The 20,386-nt window shown below is 37.5% G+C and overlaps 1 protein-coding gene and 1 long non-coding RNA gene across 8 annotated transcripts in view; one reads left to right on the top strand and one right to left on the bottom strand.

The window, feature by feature from the left end:
• Positions 1-19,230, top strand: part of LOC139979397 (pericentriolar material 1 protein-like) — a 48,021-nt gene extending 28,791 nt beyond the window's left edge. For 4 of the 7 annotated variants that reach the window (XM_071990152.1, XM_071990154.1, XM_071990153.1 and 1 more), the window contains 15 exons: positions 272-650; positions 1,362-1,432; positions 2,322-2,595; positions 3,068-3,311; positions 5,103-5,186; positions 7,088-7,288; positions 7,800-7,970; positions 8,296-8,534; positions 8,820-9,118; positions 10,030-10,196; positions 10,996-11,045; positions 11,754-11,825; positions 12,229-12,859; positions 13,502-13,667; positions 15,805-19,230. In XM_071990152.1, the coding sequence (XP_071846253.1) occupies positions 272-650; positions 1,362-1,432; positions 2,322-2,595; positions 3,068-3,311; positions 5,103-5,186; positions 7,088-7,288; positions 7,800-7,970; positions 8,296-8,534; positions 8,820-9,118; positions 10,030-10,196; positions 10,996-11,045; positions 11,754-11,825; positions 12,229-12,859; positions 13,502-13,667; positions 15,805-15,815 (3,059 nt within the window). In that variant the 3' untranslated portion in view covers positions 15,816-19,230. The remainder of the gene's footprint in view (positions 1-271; positions 651-1,361; positions 1,433-2,321; positions 2,596-3,067; positions 3,312-5,102; positions 5,187-7,087; positions 7,289-7,799; positions 7,971-8,295; positions 8,535-8,819; positions 9,119-10,029; positions 10,197-10,995; positions 11,046-11,753; positions 11,826-12,228; positions 12,860-13,501; positions 13,668-15,804) is intronic. The other 3 variants (XM_071990157.1, XM_071990156.1, XM_071990158.1) reach the window with 3 other exon arrangements.
• On the bottom strand, positions 16,342-20,289 carry LOC139979399 (uncharacterized). The gene is made up of 2 exons (XR_011797146.1): positions 19,630-20,289; positions 16,342-19,329 (listed from the first exon to the last, which is right to left on the bottom strand). It is a non-coding gene; the product is annotated as an uncharacterized lncRNA (long non-coding RNA).
• Positions 20,290-20,386: the final 97 nt, after the last annotated feature.

Below are 20,386 nucleotides of genomic sequence, written 5' to 3' on the forward strand. Positions count from 1 at the left end.
TGACATTTACATCACACACATTCTAAATAAGGAGGGGAAAAAAGAGAAACCAAGTGTGTCAAGGAAATTAGTGAGATTCAAACATTGTCCTGAGAACAACTATTTTTGGAACAGAACCCTGTACCTAGTTGTAGATTAGGGAATTTAAAACCAAGCGAACCTCGGTAGGTTACACCAATACTGCCATTTTCAGAACTTTGTCTTGCTTGTATCAAGCCCTTGAAGGTTGACAATGTTCCCCTTAATGAGGACTATTTCTTCTCACATTTAGGTAACTCTTTCAATCTTGCACCAACATTCCCTCCAGAGTTTTCCGAGTCTTCACAGAGAGACACTTACCCAGCTGCTGAAGCATACCTCAACCAGTATGACTCGTTCTCCAGACAACAGGCATCTCGCTACACCCATCCTTACCAGACTACCACGAGCTACCACGTCCCGCCAAATTCCAGTCAAAGAAGCTTTGAGAGCAACGAATTAGAAACTAGCAACGCACCAATTATGCAAGGCGCTGACAGACGGAATGCAGAAACATCCAGTAAAGGATTGAAGAAAGGCTTGAAGGAAACTAGGGAAGTTGAAGCTAATCTTCAAAGTCCGGCTGATGGAAATATTCCACGTCTTGATATAAATAGCTTGTTGAGGAAGACGTAAGTTTTTTCTTTCTTTTTCTTTCATGATTTGTTGTTGTTGGTGGTTTCTTTTTCAATAACTTGTAAGAATCAGATTGACATGGATAGGTGAAGGTTTCATTCTAATTATACGTTTTCCACTGATTCACTGTGATGGCTATCCGATGGTTGGATGGATAAGTCCAGAATGGTGGAAGTCTACCCAATGTCGTTAAACTTGCTACTTGACTATGCAATTCTGAAATAGAATGGTTCACTGCTACAAGTCAGCTTTTTTGACTAAATTTTTAGTCTGTAAGATTCTATCCTCATAAGTACTGTGCAGTAGACAGTTGTTTCATCAATTCTCTCAAAGTGGTAGGCATTGTAGACCTTGCAGATTTTGAAATAAGTAACAGCAGCAAGGACAAAATTACCCAGGTGGTCTTCAAGGATGTTTTTGTTTAGCTCTTCTTCACCCATCTTACCCCCTCCCCCCCTCTATCTCGTCTCCCATACATCAAATGCATGTAATTCTGATTCGGTGAAACAACACGTAGATCCGTTTCAAATTTGCCGCATTTCTCTTGAATCTGTGAATTTATGAGTAATCATATGTAGGGGACATTTTAGGCACCTTTATACTGCTGTTATGTACTTAGTTAACTCATTTCTTATTTTCATTGGTCCTTAGCCTGCATAGTAAATTATAAATCCTGTGTTACTCTTTCTTTATCATAATTATATTAGAGAGCGTCAGAGACTGAGGAAGATGGAGAAGGATTCCAAGAAAGGCCAGCCAGCCTCTGCAAGTCCCAAAAGTATGTCAGGAATTAGTTAATTGTTTCTGTCTTGCCCATCTGTTATTACCTGAATCAGTCTGTAAACTTTGCCCAGTTAGCCCATTTCGTGCCTCTGCCCATTTGATTATTGAAAGAAGGTAGTATTGCCTGGTTTAATGTTATTGCTCTACTATTTGATCAGGTAAATCGGCTTATTTTAATCTCACCATTCCTCAGCCGGTCGTTTGGTCATATGTGGAGCCTATTTTACATGTTGAATTTGACACTCCCTGTTTACCTGTACCAGTAACATTCAATCAATTTTATGCCATGTTAGAAACATGGTCATTTGAATATGAAGTTTACACAATTCAAAAACAGACCCTTAGTTGAGTTAAAGTTGTAAAAGTACTTTCCTATGCTTTGGAAAACATTGTGCACAGAAAAAAAAGGTTTTTGTGCATGTGAAAATTCAGTTTGGTTTATTTCCACCTTGTGTAAACCAACAGGGATGGATCAAGTATCATTACAAAAAAAAGGGAGAAGATCTGAAGAAGTCAGATGCTTTTACAGGCAACTCTCCCCTTTACAGAATTGGTAGCAAAATATAAAAGATAACAACAAGAGGAATAGAAGAGAAAGAAGTGTAAATTAAAAATATTAGCAAAGGAAACTTGACACAAGGAAGAGGAAAGAGAATGTAGTTTATCTTTATGCAAGTAACAGTTCTTCTTTTTATTTTTTGGCTGAAATTAGTTTATACTGCTGTATAGTCGTCAGGTATTAAACTCGCCTGTGCAAAACAGAATCTTCAAGAGTTGGAAGAATAGTCCCAAAGACTGCCTTACAAGACAAAATGTTTTTAGAATTTATATGATTTTTGTGAAACCTTTCTGCATTCAAACAATTTTTTTAAAAAATTTCTCAGACACCACTGCCAAGAGAGAAACAAGCGCAAGTTCTCAAGCCAAATCCAAAATGGCCGCCAGGTCCAAGCTAACCGATGCCAATTTCAGCAGTCCTTCCAGATTCCGTCCTGGGTTGAGTAGCCATCTGAGTGGTACAGCTTTCTTAGACACTGCCAGCATGGCCAGTACCATGTCATTCTCCAGTATGCCCGGGGAGCTTGACCAGGAGGGCATGCGGTACCTGCGACCAGTCGGAAACGATAGTCAGAGATCTGTCAAAACCCAGAGCGAAGTGTAAGTAAAAACAGTTTATTAGGATACATTTGAAAAAACCCCCCCTCCACTCCAAAAAATTTAAGAAAAAATATTGAAAAAAAGAAAAAATTTTGAAAAGAAAAAAAAAAAAAAATCAAAAGATGATCGTAGGAGTTCCCTTACTATGGAATCCCTTTATGAAGAGAAAATGCTTCTTTGTTTGCTTTATTTTCACAATTTTTCAATGGCAATATTGCTATTGCATTACATAATCTATAAAGAAAAAAATTGCTTCAGCATCACCAACTGTTCTGTTTCTTGGCTCCAGAGCTTGGCAACCAGTGAATGAAATGGGAACTCTCTCAGAAGGTTTAATATTTTTCAAGTTTTTCATTTGAAATTGTCAAAAACAACATTTAGAGGTGATTATAGTGCTCACAGACTAAATTATCATTTGAGTTGCCTCTCGTAGAGAGTTAATTGAGATCTTGTCATTCTCTAACCATTACAGTGAGTCAGAAGCTGGTAGCGAGTACTCCCTCTTTGAAGCCCTTCGAGAGTCCATCTATTCCGAAGTAGCCACTCTGATATCGCAGAACGAATCACGACCGCACTTTCTGATCGAACTGTTCCGAGAGCTGCAGATGTTAAGCACTGATTATCTGAGACAGAGGGCACTCTATGCTCTCCAGGATCTAGTCTCTAAGTTTCTGACTGAGGATAACCAATCACAGAACTTGGATGAACTCACAAAGGTAAGAGGTCCACATCCAAGCATGCACATCACACTAATCAATAGTAGAGGCGGGCCATTAGTATGCTTGCCACAGTCTATTGAGGCATGAAAGTCTAAATAGGTAGTAACTGATATCCTATCCAGGTGATTTCATTCATGACAGGGTATCTGGTAATACTTGCTTGGTTTTGTTTGTTGCGTCTTTGATGTAAAACCTGTAACTTAACTATCTTAATCTGATGTCAACTATCTGCACATAGTGATGGGATTTTTCAAATTTGCTTTAAATCACAAAACAAACAGATGTAATAAGTTATCCATTAAGACTACCAATGTCATCTAATATTCTGACAACAAGTCATTGTTTAATCATTAAGTTACATCTGGTATCATTAATAGGTTGAGGGTTATATTATTTCAATAACGCCATTGTGTGTAGTAGTATTAGTAATAGTGAATCACTAGATGTAACATTACAATGTTGAACACCACCATCATATTCAATATAATCAACAGTGTACTCCATTCTTGCTAGAAAACCAATGTAGCATCATCCATCAATTAGTTATGCAAATTACTTTCTGGTTGATCATTCCAAGCATCGTTTATTAAGCTTTTATATCTTCATGTGTTTGTTATTATTTGTAGTTGCATAGTACCCAGTAACTTCAATTTAAACAACCAGTTACTATGAATGGAGAGGGGTGGGGGGGGGTGTTGTAGATGTGATGGAGATTATCTGCTTTATCCCCTCTAAATTTCCTGGCTGATCCATAAATGACAGGAGCAAGAGAAATTTATAGATCTGAGTCTACATCTCCCAGTAGTCATGAACGGTGATCACATATGTACATGGAATAAGTTAGTTTTCAAATTTGGTGCAGCAGTTTTGAAAACTCTGAAATTTGTTCCTTTAATAATAGTTTAGTTTCTGCATGCAAGTTTACATATAGCAAATTGCCCATTTTCATGGCTTTTTACGATGCGCTACCGATAAATTATTCCCTGAAGTAGAGATGATATGAAAGACATAATTGTTTTGGTTTGGGTTATCCCAGGTTTGGTGGTTTCAGTTTGTTCCTTTACACTATTAGTGATAATTGGCCTGTAAAACTCTTCCATGTGTGAAAGTATATAGATGTTGTGAAGACTGTTAGAAAATTTATGGAAAAATGTACACATCAGAAAAAGATTACTAAAAGCGACCAAAAGCACAAAATTCCAGGTCTCAGAACATTATAAAACTGAAAAGTCAGTTTCTCTTACAGCTTTCATGGCTGGAATGTTTGTCAGATGGAATGGACCCAAGAACTTGAATCCAATATTGCTGATTCAAGGCAAATTTGTTTCTGGTTGTCAGACAATTAGGTTTTACCCTTTTGCTTGTCGGAAAAAGGTGTACCAAGACTACAAAGAAGTACCAATACATACACTGTAGGAGAGATTTGTAGGTTTGGTGAATGGAACAGCATCTTGTGTCAGTAAAACATCCCATCTGTGGATCCTAGGCCTACCACTATATTTGTTTTCTTTCAGTACCTCCAGAGTAATGGACGGTGATACCAAAACTTTTTAGGAGGGGGGAGGGAGGTCATTTAGTCACAATGCAATCTGAATTTCATGTAAACAACAAGTAGTCCCCAGGATGACACCCCCCCACCCCATAACTGATATTGGTTGTCCAAACAGAAATTTGGTCGTATCCTTTGACGAGCATAAAATATTTTGTACTGTAATGGTTATAGCCACGAATGATGTATCTGCACTTGACTGCCAATCTTTTCTCTGGCATCACCTTTCACCCCTTCAGACTTACCTCAATTGGCCTTATTCCACTGTCTCTGAGCATACTCCTAGTGAGAGTTTCTTTACTTCTGAGGAAGAGGAAATAAAGGTATCTTTCTGACAGCTTATCTATCTATCTCTCTGTATCTTTGTTGTCTGTCTGCCTGTCTATCCAATCGATGGATTTTTAGACTATTGATACTTGATGGGTAGAGAGGATGTTCCCATAATTTCACTCTTTGCTCATCTGTGATTCTTTATCAACAGAAAATATTCTTTTAAAATGAACTTTTGTATGAATAGCTGAACTAACCCATTCAATCAAATCCAATAGTTATCTTCCATCTTTGAATCTGAACATATTTAGACTGTGGACTACATGTGCTATCGTTGGATCTTTCATTATGTTTAAATAGATCAAAATTGTTTTAATAAGCCCAGGGATCAAAATTGTACCAAAGTGTGAAAACTTATCACATTCCTCCATTCTCCGGCTCATTCGCAATAGAAACTCTTTCCTTTTCAAACAATAAGGTAAGCTTTTCCTCTTCAGGAGGCAAAACCAGCTTCTAAGAACCTGACATTTTTGGGACCTCTGTAGGTCCAGAGCAATTTGAAACTGGTCAGGTGATATTTCTTACTGCAGGATTGTCTCAAGCATTAACATCTTTACCTATCTCATCATCATCTCATCTTAGCTTTATTAACATTACATTTCTGCCCTGGTAGTATTTTTGTTAAAATAATAAACATGGATGCCACATGGCAATAATTACAATGAACCATTTTGAAGTCAAGTTCCCGCTGCCCTAGGATTCGCAACTCTGGCTGTTTATGTCAGTCTGTATGTCATTATTGCTTTGCAAATGTACAGTAATTATAATGCACAATAGAAGATACGAGATGTGGGTATAGTGTGTGGGTGTGCCATGAATATCTGGTAAAATTTAGTTTTCAAGATATTCTGACAGATCGAAGTACTTGTCTTATTAAGTATTGATTATGATTTTTGTGTACAGGTTCCTTTGTTCTGTGCTTTCACAAACTTGTTCTTGGTTATTTTTGATATATGCCCCTTTATTGAGTCCATGGCCTTTAGACATGCCCTGGCCAGTTGTTCATCTTCACTTATTAGTAATTGTTGATACTACTTGAAAAGATTTTTCTGGGATGAAATTTTACCATAAATTTCCTTAGCTAATTCTTAATAAATACATTACATGGTATTTCTAGCTAATTTGGGAGCAGCTGATATATTGCCTTTAGCTGATCTTTTGAGTATCTAGATAATGTTGGTAACTAACCGGTGATTCTTTATCTAATGTGCTTATGTATAAACCCAACTTGTACCCCTTCAGCTATTCCCAACATCCTTTTCAGCTATTCTTTATTCTTATACAGTAACAAATTTTTCACCCTGTGTTTCCTCTAGCTATTTTGGAATATTGTCATATAAAGTTCTTGGCTACTCCTAGGATATAGTGAAGTCCCTTACAAGGCCATTTCTATCTAATGTTCATATATGTAACATAATCAACTGCTTTATTCTCTCAGTAACTAAATGCTACTGCTAATCTTGAATCACTTAACATTGTCATTCTCTGCCAAGTTTGAGTCACAGTATTTAAAATGGTCATTCCTAGCTGACTGAGAAGAAGCTAACATGGTCACTCATACTTAACCTTCAAATCCTACGTTACATAATTTTCTGTGAAAAACAATTTATGATGCCGGCTAGAGAGCTGCCTGTTAGTACACATCATTAGATAAACTAACAGACCATACAAGAATCGATCGTGCAAAAGGTCATGTTCTGGTTGTTGCCTGGGTCCAATCTGCTTGACGTTCTCAAGTTTAAAATCACTTAAAACTTTTTTATGCTATGCTATATATACTAGAGATTAGCTTTACCTGTTGATATTGAGATCAAAACTGTCATATTGTTTTATTATGTTCAGTGATTAGATGTAAATCATTACCTGGTTTCTTATTTAATGTGTTATTTTTCAGGCTCAGTTGTACGGACAGAGACCTGGCCTTCGTCCAAGCGATAGCAAGGGTTCACTGAACGAGCTTGAGTATGATTATGCAGAGAATGTTGAATCCGCCAGCTCTATGTCTACACCTCCGTCTATTGGCGGCCCAGGAGACTTTGGATTTGCTAACGATGAGTTGGGGAATACAGTCATACACCTGGACAAAGCCCTGCAGGTATGGGGGATCCTCTCTCTCCAGGGGGTTGGGGGGGGCAGGGATGTCATGTCACCATTATTAAAAATGTGTTGGATTTTGCCTTGAAGCTTTACTACTCACAAGTTTCAAAGAAGTAAAAGAAACATACACGTGTTGAACTAGTTTAAGTTTGTTTACCTGGAAATTGCACTGTCCATACCTCCATATGGGCTTGAATACCTCCATATGGGCTTGTCCTTATCTCCCTGTGGGCTTGTCCTTACCTCCCTATGGGCTGGCTTGTCCATACACTTCTATGGGCTTGTCCATGCCTCATTCATAGTAGCTGACTACATTTTGAATCAGGGTACTGTTGAAATTTAACAGCAAAGTGTTTCACACTGGAAACACTAACACTTGTTTAGCATTGTACTTACTTTGAAGAAGTTCAAGTTAGGTGTAATGAAGAAAGAGTTAGGCTATCATCTGTGCCCCATTGGGATGAATAATACAGTGTGTCTGATTGGTTTTGTCTTTGGTAAATCCACAGAGGATGAGAGAGTACGAAAGGATGAAGGCAGAGGCAGAAGCATCAGGTGGTACAACAAGCTCTGCGGTCCTCTCAAATAAACAAGAAGATGCCGGCCCCTCCGCATCAGATGTCACCAGTAACAGTTCAGCTCAGGACATGGGTAGTGAGAGCTCATTCTCTGACCTACCGGTAGGTGGATTCTTACTTGAACAAGCTATCTTTTAGAGGGGTATGTTGTTGGTATACAAATGTTGCAGTTTGTCTTAAAGAGAAAAATGTTTGTTTCCAAATATTTCCCTATAATGTTGATTTTAAGTCATACTCATAAGACTCCACGCAAACAAACTTGAACATTTGATTGGTTATATTTGATCTGATCCTTTCACAGTATCCCCGAATTGATACCCGTCAGTAAGTCATAGTCAAGACTCCACGCAAACGAACTTGAACATTTGATTGGTTAGATTTGATCTGATCCTTTTGATTGGTTATATTTGATCTGATCCTTTCCTAGTATCCCCGAATTGATACCCGTCAGTTGGACCTTCAGATCAAGTCTATCATGCAGGAGGTGATACCGTACCTCAAGGAGCACATGGATGATGTCTGCTCCACTCAGCTTCTGGCCTACATCAGACGCTTAGTCATGAACCTGGCCCGACAGAGAGACGACAGCCGGGAGTTTGTTCGCTTCTTCAATAGACAGCTCGGCTCAATCCTGGAGGATTCACTTTCAAAGTTTTCTGGCAGAAAGTAAGTGGATAATGAGGCTTTAAGTCAGTATTTCATTAAGCTGTAACAGATTACGATGTATGAGCTGATTTTAATACCTATGTCGGCTAAAAATACAAATAGTAGTATTTCAGTTTACCTCATGTAGAACTGGTATCTGCCCATCTTCATTAAGGTTAACAATACAGCAAGTAAAAGTATGATCATAATCTCTAGCTTCCATTGCCAAAGGTAATGACAAAATAACTCGAAGCACTAGTCACACTTCTTTAATGTTTCCTATGTCACATTCTGGTTTTTGTCTAGGATGAGAGAAAGTGGAGAGGACCTCCTCGTTGACATCTCAGAGATCCTCTTCAATGAGCTGGCCTTCTTCAGACTCATGCAGGATTTGGACACTGCAGGAGATAAACTGAGGAAGGAGATGGAACAGGAAGAAAAGAAAGATACAACAGAGGCGGAGGAAAGTAAAGATGAGGAACAGGATGATGATGAGGAGGATGAAGAGGAGGAGGATGAGGAGGAAGGAGATGAAGATGGGATTTGTGATGAAGTATCAGAAACGACCGGGACAGAGACAGGACAGGAAGATGTCCAGGATGAAGGTGAGTAGAGAGATTGTGATCAAACAATACCAGGGATGACTGCTTCTATGTCAGCAGTAGGTGCTGTAGGGACAGAGGGAGATATGGAAAGTTAAGTATTAAATTTAGTTCATTATTCAATTGGATGTTGGAAGTCAGGGTTATGGAAGGATCTTGTGGAAATCATGATATGTAATAGACTTGAGAGAAGTGAAGTGATGGACAGTCTAAGATTCTGCTAATGTCTGATACAGCTGATTCAGCCAGCATGAATGTGTGTATGTATGTATGTATGTATGTATATATGTATTTTAGATCCTCCTGCAAGCAGGAACTCGCGAAGAAGCCTCATTGGCTTATCAAAGCCGCAAGCTGACCGAAGTCAGTCTCTTACATTCATATTTAACGTCCATGATTATGAACTGTCAATTGTCAACAACTCTGTAACTGGACGACATACATTAATCTTGGAGTGACTCGAACTGGGACCTTATGATTGAAAGGCACCGGCGTCAACCACTGAGCTAACACTCCACATGAAGGAAACTGATGATCACCTTGTCATACTCCAAAGTCAAAAATAAGAGAAAAATAGGAAAGGGGAATTGTAAGGGATGAACCAAGTTAGGGAGTAGTACAGGTTCATTGGTACAATTAAAGTGCTATGACCTTGTATAGTGACAAGCTTGTAAGTTATTTGTTGAAAAGTAGGCTAATTAAAATTCAATTTGTCTGCGGTTCTTTGTGTTTGCTTGACTATTAGGGAAGAATTGAGTGAACAAGCACAGGGCATACATAATTATCTGCTTTGTATTTGTGAGAGAAGGTAATGATTGAATGCTTTTAATTAAAGTATGTAAGGATAATTAGACTTAACGATTTAGATTGACTTAATAATAGCAAAGATCCTCATCTTGACTTTTGTTCTTTAGGAACAACAGATAATACATCGTCTGATGACGAGGAAGAGAATGAGGCCTTGGCTAAGACAGATGATACCATGGCAACAGTAGTGGAGGTAGGCAGTCAGCTGGTGCAAGAAGCCATGGAAAATGCCATGACTATAGCATCCAAGTTTGAGGCCGAGGAACTAGGCAATGTAAGTCTCTGAGTACAGCTGCTGATGAACCTGGGCTGAGAGAAAGAAATGTATTGTAAACCAGAAATAGATCAGTCATGTTGTACTTATTGAAAAGAAGCTAGTGGTGTTGCTATGTTCAGTTTCCTGCCATTACTAACAGACTTGGACTTATCAGGTTTGTCTGGTCTGTTGCAGATGTTAAATACTATAAAGAAAGTTCAGTTACTGCATCTTCGAGAAGCATCTCATCATAACAAATTCTCTCCGCTTAATTTAACCGTTAGACAAATAGCAGTAGATGTAGGTAGATCTAGCCATGTTTGAATGCAGAATCTGGACAATAATAAATAATCTTCCTCAATTTATTTATTTTTATTGGGGAGGGTGGACGAGTGGGGAGGGGAGGGAGGGAAGGAATACATAGACTATCGACCTTAGAAAAAGCTTTTTATTATTCAAATTCCAAAGATTTCTTAGAGATAAGATTTTTATATAGCATCAAAGTACATCACCAGATTTTGTAGATTTGTTTCTGGTACTGTGCTGTAATGGGCTTAGATTCTATCTGCTTTAACCACAAAATCGTTAGAAGACAGAAGCTCTTAAGAGAAGTTTTCTTTCATGTCCTCACCCTATGAACTATTACCAGATATCAAGAAGGCTGTAATAAGAAATGTAATGTCTGCGTGAGGATGTATACTGTAGTGTAACGGTTTAATGTTAGAAGACTTGCTTTGGTCTTTTTGTGATATGTGAGGGCTATTCACTTTGATAAGATGTGGCTACATATTCTGTTTTCCCTTTCCATTCCTTTTAGGAACGAGATGACATGTTTGCTGCCCAAATCTTGACTAGTGAAACCGAGGAGTAAGTTTGGCCATATTTTCATTGAGGACTTTTTCTCACTTTTGAAAGTTTCTTTCAATATAGGGTTTAACAAGCCTGTATACGTGCTATACACTGTTCAGCTACATCGATACAATATAAACAAGTATATGTTTACATTAGTGACCTATGCAGCCTAGGAAAGTAGTGGAGAGGATATGTATGAGAGCTTGAAATGTTAGTCTAAACAGTATTGTCAGTGTAGATTAATTGTGCTGCATGCTCATGTTTGATTTATTTCTGAAGTCATATATCCGTGGAAGTTAGACACTTTACTCCATTTATAATGGATACTTTTGATATTTGGATCCTTACCTCTCTGAATCACAGTATTCAGGGGATGATCTGTAGTTTGAAGCAGGGAGAGGGATGTGTGGCTCAATGTTATCTACTGAAAAAGATTAAAATATTGTGTTGATACTGAAACCGATCTGACTGGTAAAATATCCGGATGGCTTAACAATGTGCCCACAAATTGATATGTAATGAATTGGCTTTTATCGTCCGAAGAGGTTATAGTTAGGTTTGTGAATATGATGAGATTCTTTCTTCAAATCAATTGGGTTCTTATGGATCCGAAATGACAGATCATACATTAATTTTTCCATTCAGTTTGTTGTTTTATATGTTCATAATGGGATCTTTCACTGATTCTCATCTCTGAACTATTCTATTTTGCTCTCTCCTCAGGGATAGTGAACCAGTGGATGAGAAGGGAATGAAGATTGAACTATCAATGAGTGAATCCAAGGCTGTTACCTAGTGAGTGCTCCTGCAATTTAGTTCTCTTATTGTTTTGTGTGACGTGCGACCATCTGGAGCATATCATATTTCCTGTGGCATTCTCGCCACATTTAAAGCAGTTAATTTACCATTTCCCTTCAAATTTAAATTAAGATTGCATTAAGATCATCTGTATTTTATTGACTCACAGTAATTTATAACCTTTTAACTGCCCGCTAAGCTTTATTAAAGCAACATTTTGGGTTACAACTAGCTGCTTTAAGATGCTATGAACTCTTCTCTGGCTTTCATTAATTTGAAAATATCTACAAATGTAGAAAACTTTCCTAAATATGGAATGAAGAGATCGATGAAATGAAATAACAAGTAAATGATACCTAGCTTTGTTATTCCAAACTTCCTTCCTCTTCGTTCTTGGTAGCTTGGGCAGTGAGGAAGACGACAACGATCAAGATGAGGTCTCACATAACAACGAAGAGACAGAGACTAGTCTTGGGATGTCCTCTCAGGTCCCAGCTGACCCAACCACAGAGGATAACCCAACCAGCATCGAGGAACCCACTCAGAATGACCCCTCCCCTGAAACCACTGTTCCACAGGAAGAAGACTCCTCCTCACCGACAGTCAGCTCTCATCAGCAAGACCCTAAATCGGAGGTTGACGCATCTGCCACTGAGCCCACCAGCATTGAGGAACCCACTCAAAATGACCCCTCCCCTGAAACCACTGTTCCACAGGAAGTAGACTCCTCACCGACAGTCAGCTCTCATCAGCAAGACCCCAAATCGGAGGTTGTCGCAGCTGAGGAAGAGGAAGGGGAAGTGTCCTCTCCAGCAACACCATCTGAAGACTCGTCAAAACCTAAAGGGACTGAAGAAGAGGCCGAAGAATCGGAAGTTAAAGAGGATGAGGAGGTGACCAAAGAATTGAAAACTGAAACGGATGAGGAGAACAAGATGGAAGAAGTATCGGGCGGAGGAGAACTAAAAGATGCTAATGAGAATGAAGTCACCATCGATGACCTTCCTGCCAAACTCACCAGTCTTTCACAGGTCAGGGGTTGGAATTATTCAAACTATAGATATGAGGTTGTTTGATTTACCATACTATGTATTCAAAACTAGAAGAATTGCAGTTATGTAGGGTTTGGAGTTTCTTCAATAGACACAGTTCTCTATTTATACTTTTCTGTTTCCCACCATTACTCAACAAATTGTGTAAAAGAATGGATATTATAAAGTAACTGAGACCTCCAGGATGACTGGAATATACACCACATATAATACAGTTAAGAGAGAAGTACTGTTCTTGATTCATTATCATATTAGTGACAATACAACATTGGCCCAAGCTGGGTTTAACCTCTCAGTTGTTTAATCCTTATTCTGGTTCTTGAGAATATGGACGAGCATATCACAATGGTGGAAAAACAATAAGTACAGCCGTAGCAATCCTGTGTATGATGTCACAATAGTAATGATACACTAGTCTTTACTTGAGTTGTACAAGATGTATATAGTTGTTAATTTCCAAAAGTCTGTCTCTTAAATGAGAAAAATGTCTAGAGACTAAGACACAAACATTTTATTATGTCAAACCATCCTCTAACTCGAAAGCATTTACACTTTGTTAAAAAATCAGAAATCATTTTGAAAAATTTTGTTTTACTAGTTTTATTTGTTTGAATTTTTAAGATGGATGTTGAAGCCAAAATGGAAGAGGAAGCTAGTGGTATTGATCCGAATAAAGCCATCTTGGAGTCCATGGTAACGGGAGAGGAGCAGCTAGCAGGAGATGGTGAGGATCTGCCAGAACCAGAGGGTGCACCAGCAGAAAATGGGGTGTTGGGAGGTGAAGCAGGTGAGATCTAAGACTTTTTTAGACAACACAACATATGTGTTCAATTTACTGTTGTAGTATGTTACTCAAGCACTCAGATCTGTAGTTCCCAAACCTTCATGGAATGCTACCCAAAATGCCCTCTCTCCTTACTGGATTGTTACTCGACTAAAGTAAAAGTAAAGTAAAAGTAAAGTAAAGTAAAATTTATTGATATCAATCTTAAAATGAAGATATAATAAAATGGATAATAAAATATGCAAAATATATATACCAAAATATGATAAAAATAAGTCTGATATATGTCAAATAGTCATTGAAAACAGTTTGAAAGGATTCATTTTGTTCCCTTGTGTGTAGTGTTTTAGCTATAGGTTAGGTAGCTTGTAAACTACAGTGTATCACAGCATGTTATGTCATGTTGACTGGTTATGCATGAGTAAAAGTCTCCCAAGGGCAGTTTATTCCTTAATTCACAAAACAAAATATAAACAAGGCTGATCCCATTAATCTAACTTCAGCTTCTGCAAGGTTTTTATTCTTCTGTCTGCAGCAAGGCTGTACCCCAAACTTCAAATCGTTATCTCCTCCCACCCCCCTCCCCCATTGGTAAGTACCCCCATATTGAGAACCACTGCCCTTGGTCTGTCACCAAAAGCTGTTTTGTTGAAAAAGTTATCCACTCTGGCAACAGCCATTCCCCAAGAGTAAGCATTCTCCTGAAGTAAATACCTCAGTAGTTTTCAATGTTAAACGACTGTCACGACTCTAACCTCTTAACCAGTTTTAACGAGTTGGTGTTAAAACAATAGGTAATCAGCTGTAGCAAACTGTCAGCAGAAAACAGCTGTATCCTCTAAATAGATAAACATACTCAACATGATTAACACATACATCACAAATGTAGTCTTCTCAAAATTTTTCCTGTTCCCTTCAATTGAAAAAGTTTCCTCCCTGCAACCCCCATTTCCCCATCCCCCTTGCAGCCTTCTCCAAAGAGAGCACTCGTTTTTAGGAATTGACATTACAACATCGAGATGACAATTTAAAGGCTGCTCCCAAACTGTTTAACTAGTTGCTCACATCTCAGTATTTTACAGATCCTCTTCTTCAGACTAACTTGAGAGAACAGTAATGCAATAAATAAAGTAATGCAATAACATCATCTTTATCATATATGTATTCTCTCATCTTATCCTTGCTTTGTTTGATAGCACTTTGATCCTAAGAGTCATAATTGAAAGTTACAACATCGGAGAGGTTTTTGTTTAATTTTTGCCAGGATGTTGTTCAGTATATTTATCCTTTAGCCTCCTTTGGTAGAATTCAAGGACGTTATATCCCTGTGGAGTAGACACTTGTACAAACTTTTACTTCATAACCCTGTGGGAGAGTTTCATTCCAGGAATGAAATAAATTCACTCACCTGAAACCACTTGACTTTTATTTGCTGAAAAATTTATTGAACCCGCCGGTTGGTTTACCGCCATGGTATACTATGTTTACTCTGTAGAGACCTCTAAGCTACAGACTAGATGAAACCGGTAAAACAAATGCTGTGTGCGTTCGTTGCCGCGCTTCGTTTCGAGAAGTCGGAGCCCATTGATTTTAAGTGCCTGTCAAAGCCATCTAGTAGTGCACAGATGCACATTAGTGTTGCTTCAAAGATAAAAGAATAAATAATTTTAATGGAATGGATGTTCCATTACTGCTTCTACAAGGAGACTGCACTTCATCACGGTAGTGACTTTCATTAGCAATTTGAAAAGAATTTCTTTTTTCTGTTAATTGAGAATGTTTTGTCAAATACCAGTGACTGTTTTGAATGCCAAAAGGAGGAGGTTTTTAGAAGAAAAAAAATATTTTGTAGAGTTTGTTAGTTCATTTTCTTTGGGAATTCAAATGTTTTTAATGTGGCAATCTTTGAGAGTAGTGGTTTACTTGAAATATTTGGGGTCGGTTTGAGTGAAAAGAGAGAAATACTGATAAGACTATTTTTAAGAGATTTGTAACATCTTATTTGTCTATTTAAACTGCAAACAGAGAAATATAGTATTTATATATTAAGTTTTGGGAATATCTTCAACCCATGTATTTAATTCTTTATGGTATACTTCACATTCTAAATGAATTTTATATTTGGTTTGTATCTTTGCAGCTTCTACCTGAAACTCTTTCCAAGTTCTTCAGACTGAAAGAAGTTAAAGAATCACGGGGCAAAACAGCAGCACCCCGAAGGCCAGCAAGCTGTTTTCATCAGTATCAGATTACTATATGCAGTCGGTGTTAATGGGATTTATTACGACAGTAAACAAGATGTGTGTAGTTGCATTTCAATATTTATTTATTCTAGTTTTAGACCAGAAATGTGAAGAAAAAAGAAAAAAGTAAAGGCAGACGAAATTGAAGAAGAAAGGCCAAAAAAAGAGGTGTGATATCTTATATGATTGGGATTCTTGATCCCATTTGGTTTGCAGGTTAGGTAGATAGAAGATTCTTTGGAAATCAGTTTCAGTCATACAAGAGCGGACGTTGTTATCTTTGGACATCATAGTGTATTCTGAGATGCAGCTTTGTAGAATTTGGCAAAAGTAAAATTATATTTCTATAAAAGAACATCGATATGTACAATTGTTTGCTTCTAAATTCTACATAGCTTTACAAAAAAAAATGTTGTATATCAGAGAGGCATTGGAAAAAGAAGTTAATTCACCAGAAACATACACGATGCCATATGTGGAGATTAAAGAGAGAGATATTGTACAAAGTAATGTTTGGTGAAGGAAAGTCGATTAAAAGATTCCTGCTAGCTGGCTTTCATGCTCTGAAGCTGAGTGTGCTGACTAAAGTGACCTTGATTCAAATCATTTTTCCTCGAGTTGCAATTCAAAGTTGTCTTCTTCATCTTCTTCTGTTGTTGTTTGTGGACTTGAAGAGAATTATTTGGAAAGATGTCTTCATCTAGTTTAGTAATATTTAGAGCTTTTATCTGGTATGACAAAACCTGGTGTTCTCTAATGTTTTTTGTTTTGGAGTGATTGTATTGACAATCTTGTAATATTATTATTTCTAATTCCTTTGTCTTCTGAATTTTGATCCGCTGTGTGGCTTGGTTTTTTGTGCCTCAATTATTAATTGTATTTTTTCCCCAGAGCTTTATATTGCATTAAACAATATATGTAAGAGCTATTGTTTTTTTTTTTATTAATTGTGTGCATCTTTAAATTCATGAAAATTAGTACCCATATTTATGATTTGTTTGACCTATTTGTGTGTGAGTGTGTGTGTTTTTCTTCTTTTTTTTGGGCCTATTGTCTTAACAGTCATGTTAACTGTTTACATCTAGTCAGCAATAAAAGTTTCCTGTGAGCTGATTGCTTACAAATTAGTATTTTGTTTTCCAAGTATTTAGAATTGATGATACTGTTTTAAGTTTGTGCAATGCTGTTATACATATAAGTGTTTACTGATCTGATCTTGGTGTTGTGACATAACCCTGCTTTAAGTGAGTAGGGACTTTAAATAAAAATTATATAGGAACAAAGTTTCAAAGTTAGCAGTATTTATGTTCAAACCATTGTTAAGTGACAACAAGAGAATATGATAATTAAGCTAATTCAAAGGCAAATATGTAGACCTTTATAATGATCATTATCTGCTCTTCATTAGCATTTACAAATTTGGTCTGTGGTTTATACAATCAGAAATAATTCAACAACTATTTGTAGTTCCAGTTTACTGTTGAGTTTAAGTGTATTATGCTGTTTGAAGTGTCTCTGATAAGAATTTAATATCAGCTTCCCTGGTGAAATGAAGACTAGCAAGGTTCCCTGAACTGGATGCAAATTTGAAAGAAAATGTGTTATCTACTAACCGTTTTTGTTAGGAATTTCCTCTTTTAAATTTGTAAGTTATGGTGAATCCTCTCTGTGATAGTAACAAAAGTGATGGAGAGGGAGAAAATACCTGTTTAGAGCTGTAGTCAGTAATAGCTGAATATTGAGTTGTACCCAGTAGAAGGAAAAACAACAAACTGTTAACCACGGTGATATCCGTCACTTATCGTAGGTACAGAATTTCACTCAATTGCAAAGCATTTACTTGCAAGGTTTCCTGTGCTCTGACTTGAAAGTTTATTTGTGAGAAAATCAATGGCCTCTCGCACATGACATTCACATGGAGTTGAAGTGAAGATGAACTAAATGAAGAGTTCCCTGATAAAATGTGTCAAAATGATTCAGTTGGTTCCAATAGATTTGTCTAATGAGTAAATTCTGTCAGTTCAGTATAAACTTGGGAAATGAAATGTTTCTTGTTACGTAATGTTGTGTTGAAACACATTTCTGGAAGTGGATTTCCTAGAAATGACTGCATCTGACATAATGGATGGATCACACTGTCTTAATGTCATTTCGAGTACTAAGCTATTCCTATTGTTTACTCTGTATATGAAACATTCCCAAAAGGTATGTGTGACTAATACGTGATAAACAGAAACTTCTGACTAGCTAGATCTCCTGATCAAAACTTGGAAAAAGAGATTATAGTGCATTATGCAGAGACTCCTGACCGTTACAAGGACCAGTAGTATTTAAGCTGTAATATTTGTTCATGGGCAGAATTGAATCAGGAATACTGACCAAAGTGTATAATTATACCTTAAGGAATGCTTTGGCCACTTCAGAGCCGTGGCATGGCAGTTTGTGCTCATCTCAAAAAGATACCTTTGCTCTGTACCTCTTTCCAAAAGGAATTTAAAACTTGTTCTACTTCTTTTTACACTTATGAATGTTTTGTTAATCTGTGTTCCTTCCAGAGATATTCAGGCTCATTGTGCTTCTTTCAAAGAGGGTAGAGTGGCCCTCTCATTCAAAGTGTACAAACTATCTGCGCCTCTTTTGGAGAGGTACCATCTCCTTGTGTTACCTCTTTTGTCTTTGTACTGGCATCCTACTGCTCTTTTACACAGGTACCGTCACCCTGTGGCTCTCTAAAGAGGTACATTTTAGAACTATTTACCTGAGAAGAGTACCAAAAGCATTCAGGCTATTTCTGAAGAAAAAAAGTTAAATCCCTTTGAAGCTACATTACTAAATGTTACATGAAATCAACAACAAACTAAGGAAGGAACTTCACTTTTATTGGAAGTTGCAAAGATGCTTGTAGACAAAATTAAGTGACTTTTAATAATACAAAACACCCAGTTTCATACCGACCTCTCGATGAAACCAAAATATAGCAAAGTTAGTTAATTCCAGAGACAAATTTTAATTTACACTTAAAAAGTTTTCTGATAATTTCCTCCAAATTTGCAAATCAAGTTTTTTCGTTCTTTACTTGTCATTCAATCGTATACACTATAATAGAAGTAAGTATAGAGCAATGATAATTCCATGACATCCTAGCACATTCCAAAGTTGATACATACACTGTACAATTTAATGAACAAAAAAAAAAATGTTTTCTATGAGTTGTTTCTATTTTTTCAAGTTTTTCTTCTCATTTTCTCCAAAATTGATATGTGCCTTCTTGATTATAACTGCAGAGATGTGGTCTAAGAATAAAAGTGTTGCACATGTTGAAAGAGGAGTCTTGACTAATATTTACTTCTTCACCATCTTACAAAGCTGTAGAAGAGTAGTGAACATCACCCATCCCTAGATACCATCCTCGGGCAACTCATCTGTTAATGTTACAGAAGAGGAAGGGTAGGGCAGATGAGAGGGGGTGGTGTTGGGGGGATTAAAATATTCAGCCAATTTTACCCGGGTGAAAGCATGCTTAGATCCATATTCCTCTATCTTGATATTATTAGCATAAACAAGCACAGAGAAAGTCATGTCAGATAAGAAATGTCCCTGTACAAGAGCCTGGGCGTTGTCAAATTTGTGCAGATAACAGAACGATAAATTTACTGACAAGAGTATTAAGTTTAGAGCCCTTTGTTTCAATTTAGCCGGGAGTTATGTAGGGTGGGGTTTACCTCTTGCTTATGCCCTCCTTGTTGGTAGAGTGTGATGGTTACATTGTCATTTGTAAAACGTTATGACTTCTAGTAAGAACACATCAACATAGAAATGCACATGTTTAACACCCCTGTGCACGAATTTGCGATGACAGGCTCAGAGGATGCGATAGTGTGCATGACATTGTTAAGAAGGAGACAAAATGCCGCTGGTATCTGATCAGCCTCTACATGGGCATATAAACGACTTATAACGCTGGTGAGAGGACTGCAAAATACACATTAATTCTGAGAACATCATCAGTGTGGAGCCATGGTACAGCTACACTATCCTCTCCGAATTACGAATCTCTGTTGCTGGCCTGTGTATAATGGTAGAGTTGTTTGCATTCGGGTATCACATTGTTTCACTGTAGGTTGAGTTGACAGACAAGAGGAAACACTGCACACAATTTATGGTCACGATTTGACAAACTCCGTGTAACCTCAGACCATTACTTTTCTACATAGAGTTATTGACCACTAAAACTACAGACAGATAGACATCTACAGCAATCTTTATTATTTAACTGGAAATTACACACACCCTCACTTTCCTCCCCAAAAATGAACTGATTCCTATATCTCCCACACCCATCCGATAAACAAAATTGTTAAATTAGCTCTGGGAACGCAGTCATTTTGCGAATATCTCCTTGAGCAGCCGACAAGGTTAGTGCATGGTGGTAGCTATGGCGACGTAGCGCATTTATAGCCTGCACAGCACAAGAGTGTG

This window comes from Apostichopus japonicus, chromosome 14 (assembly GCF_037975245.1).
Source record: "Apostichopus japonicus isolate 1M-3 chromosome 14, ASM3797524v1, whole genome shotgun sequence".
In the NCBI taxonomy this organism is placed as follows: domain Eukaryota; kingdom Metazoa; phylum Echinodermata; class Holothuroidea; order Aspidochirotida; family Stichopodidae; genus Apostichopus; species Apostichopus japonicus.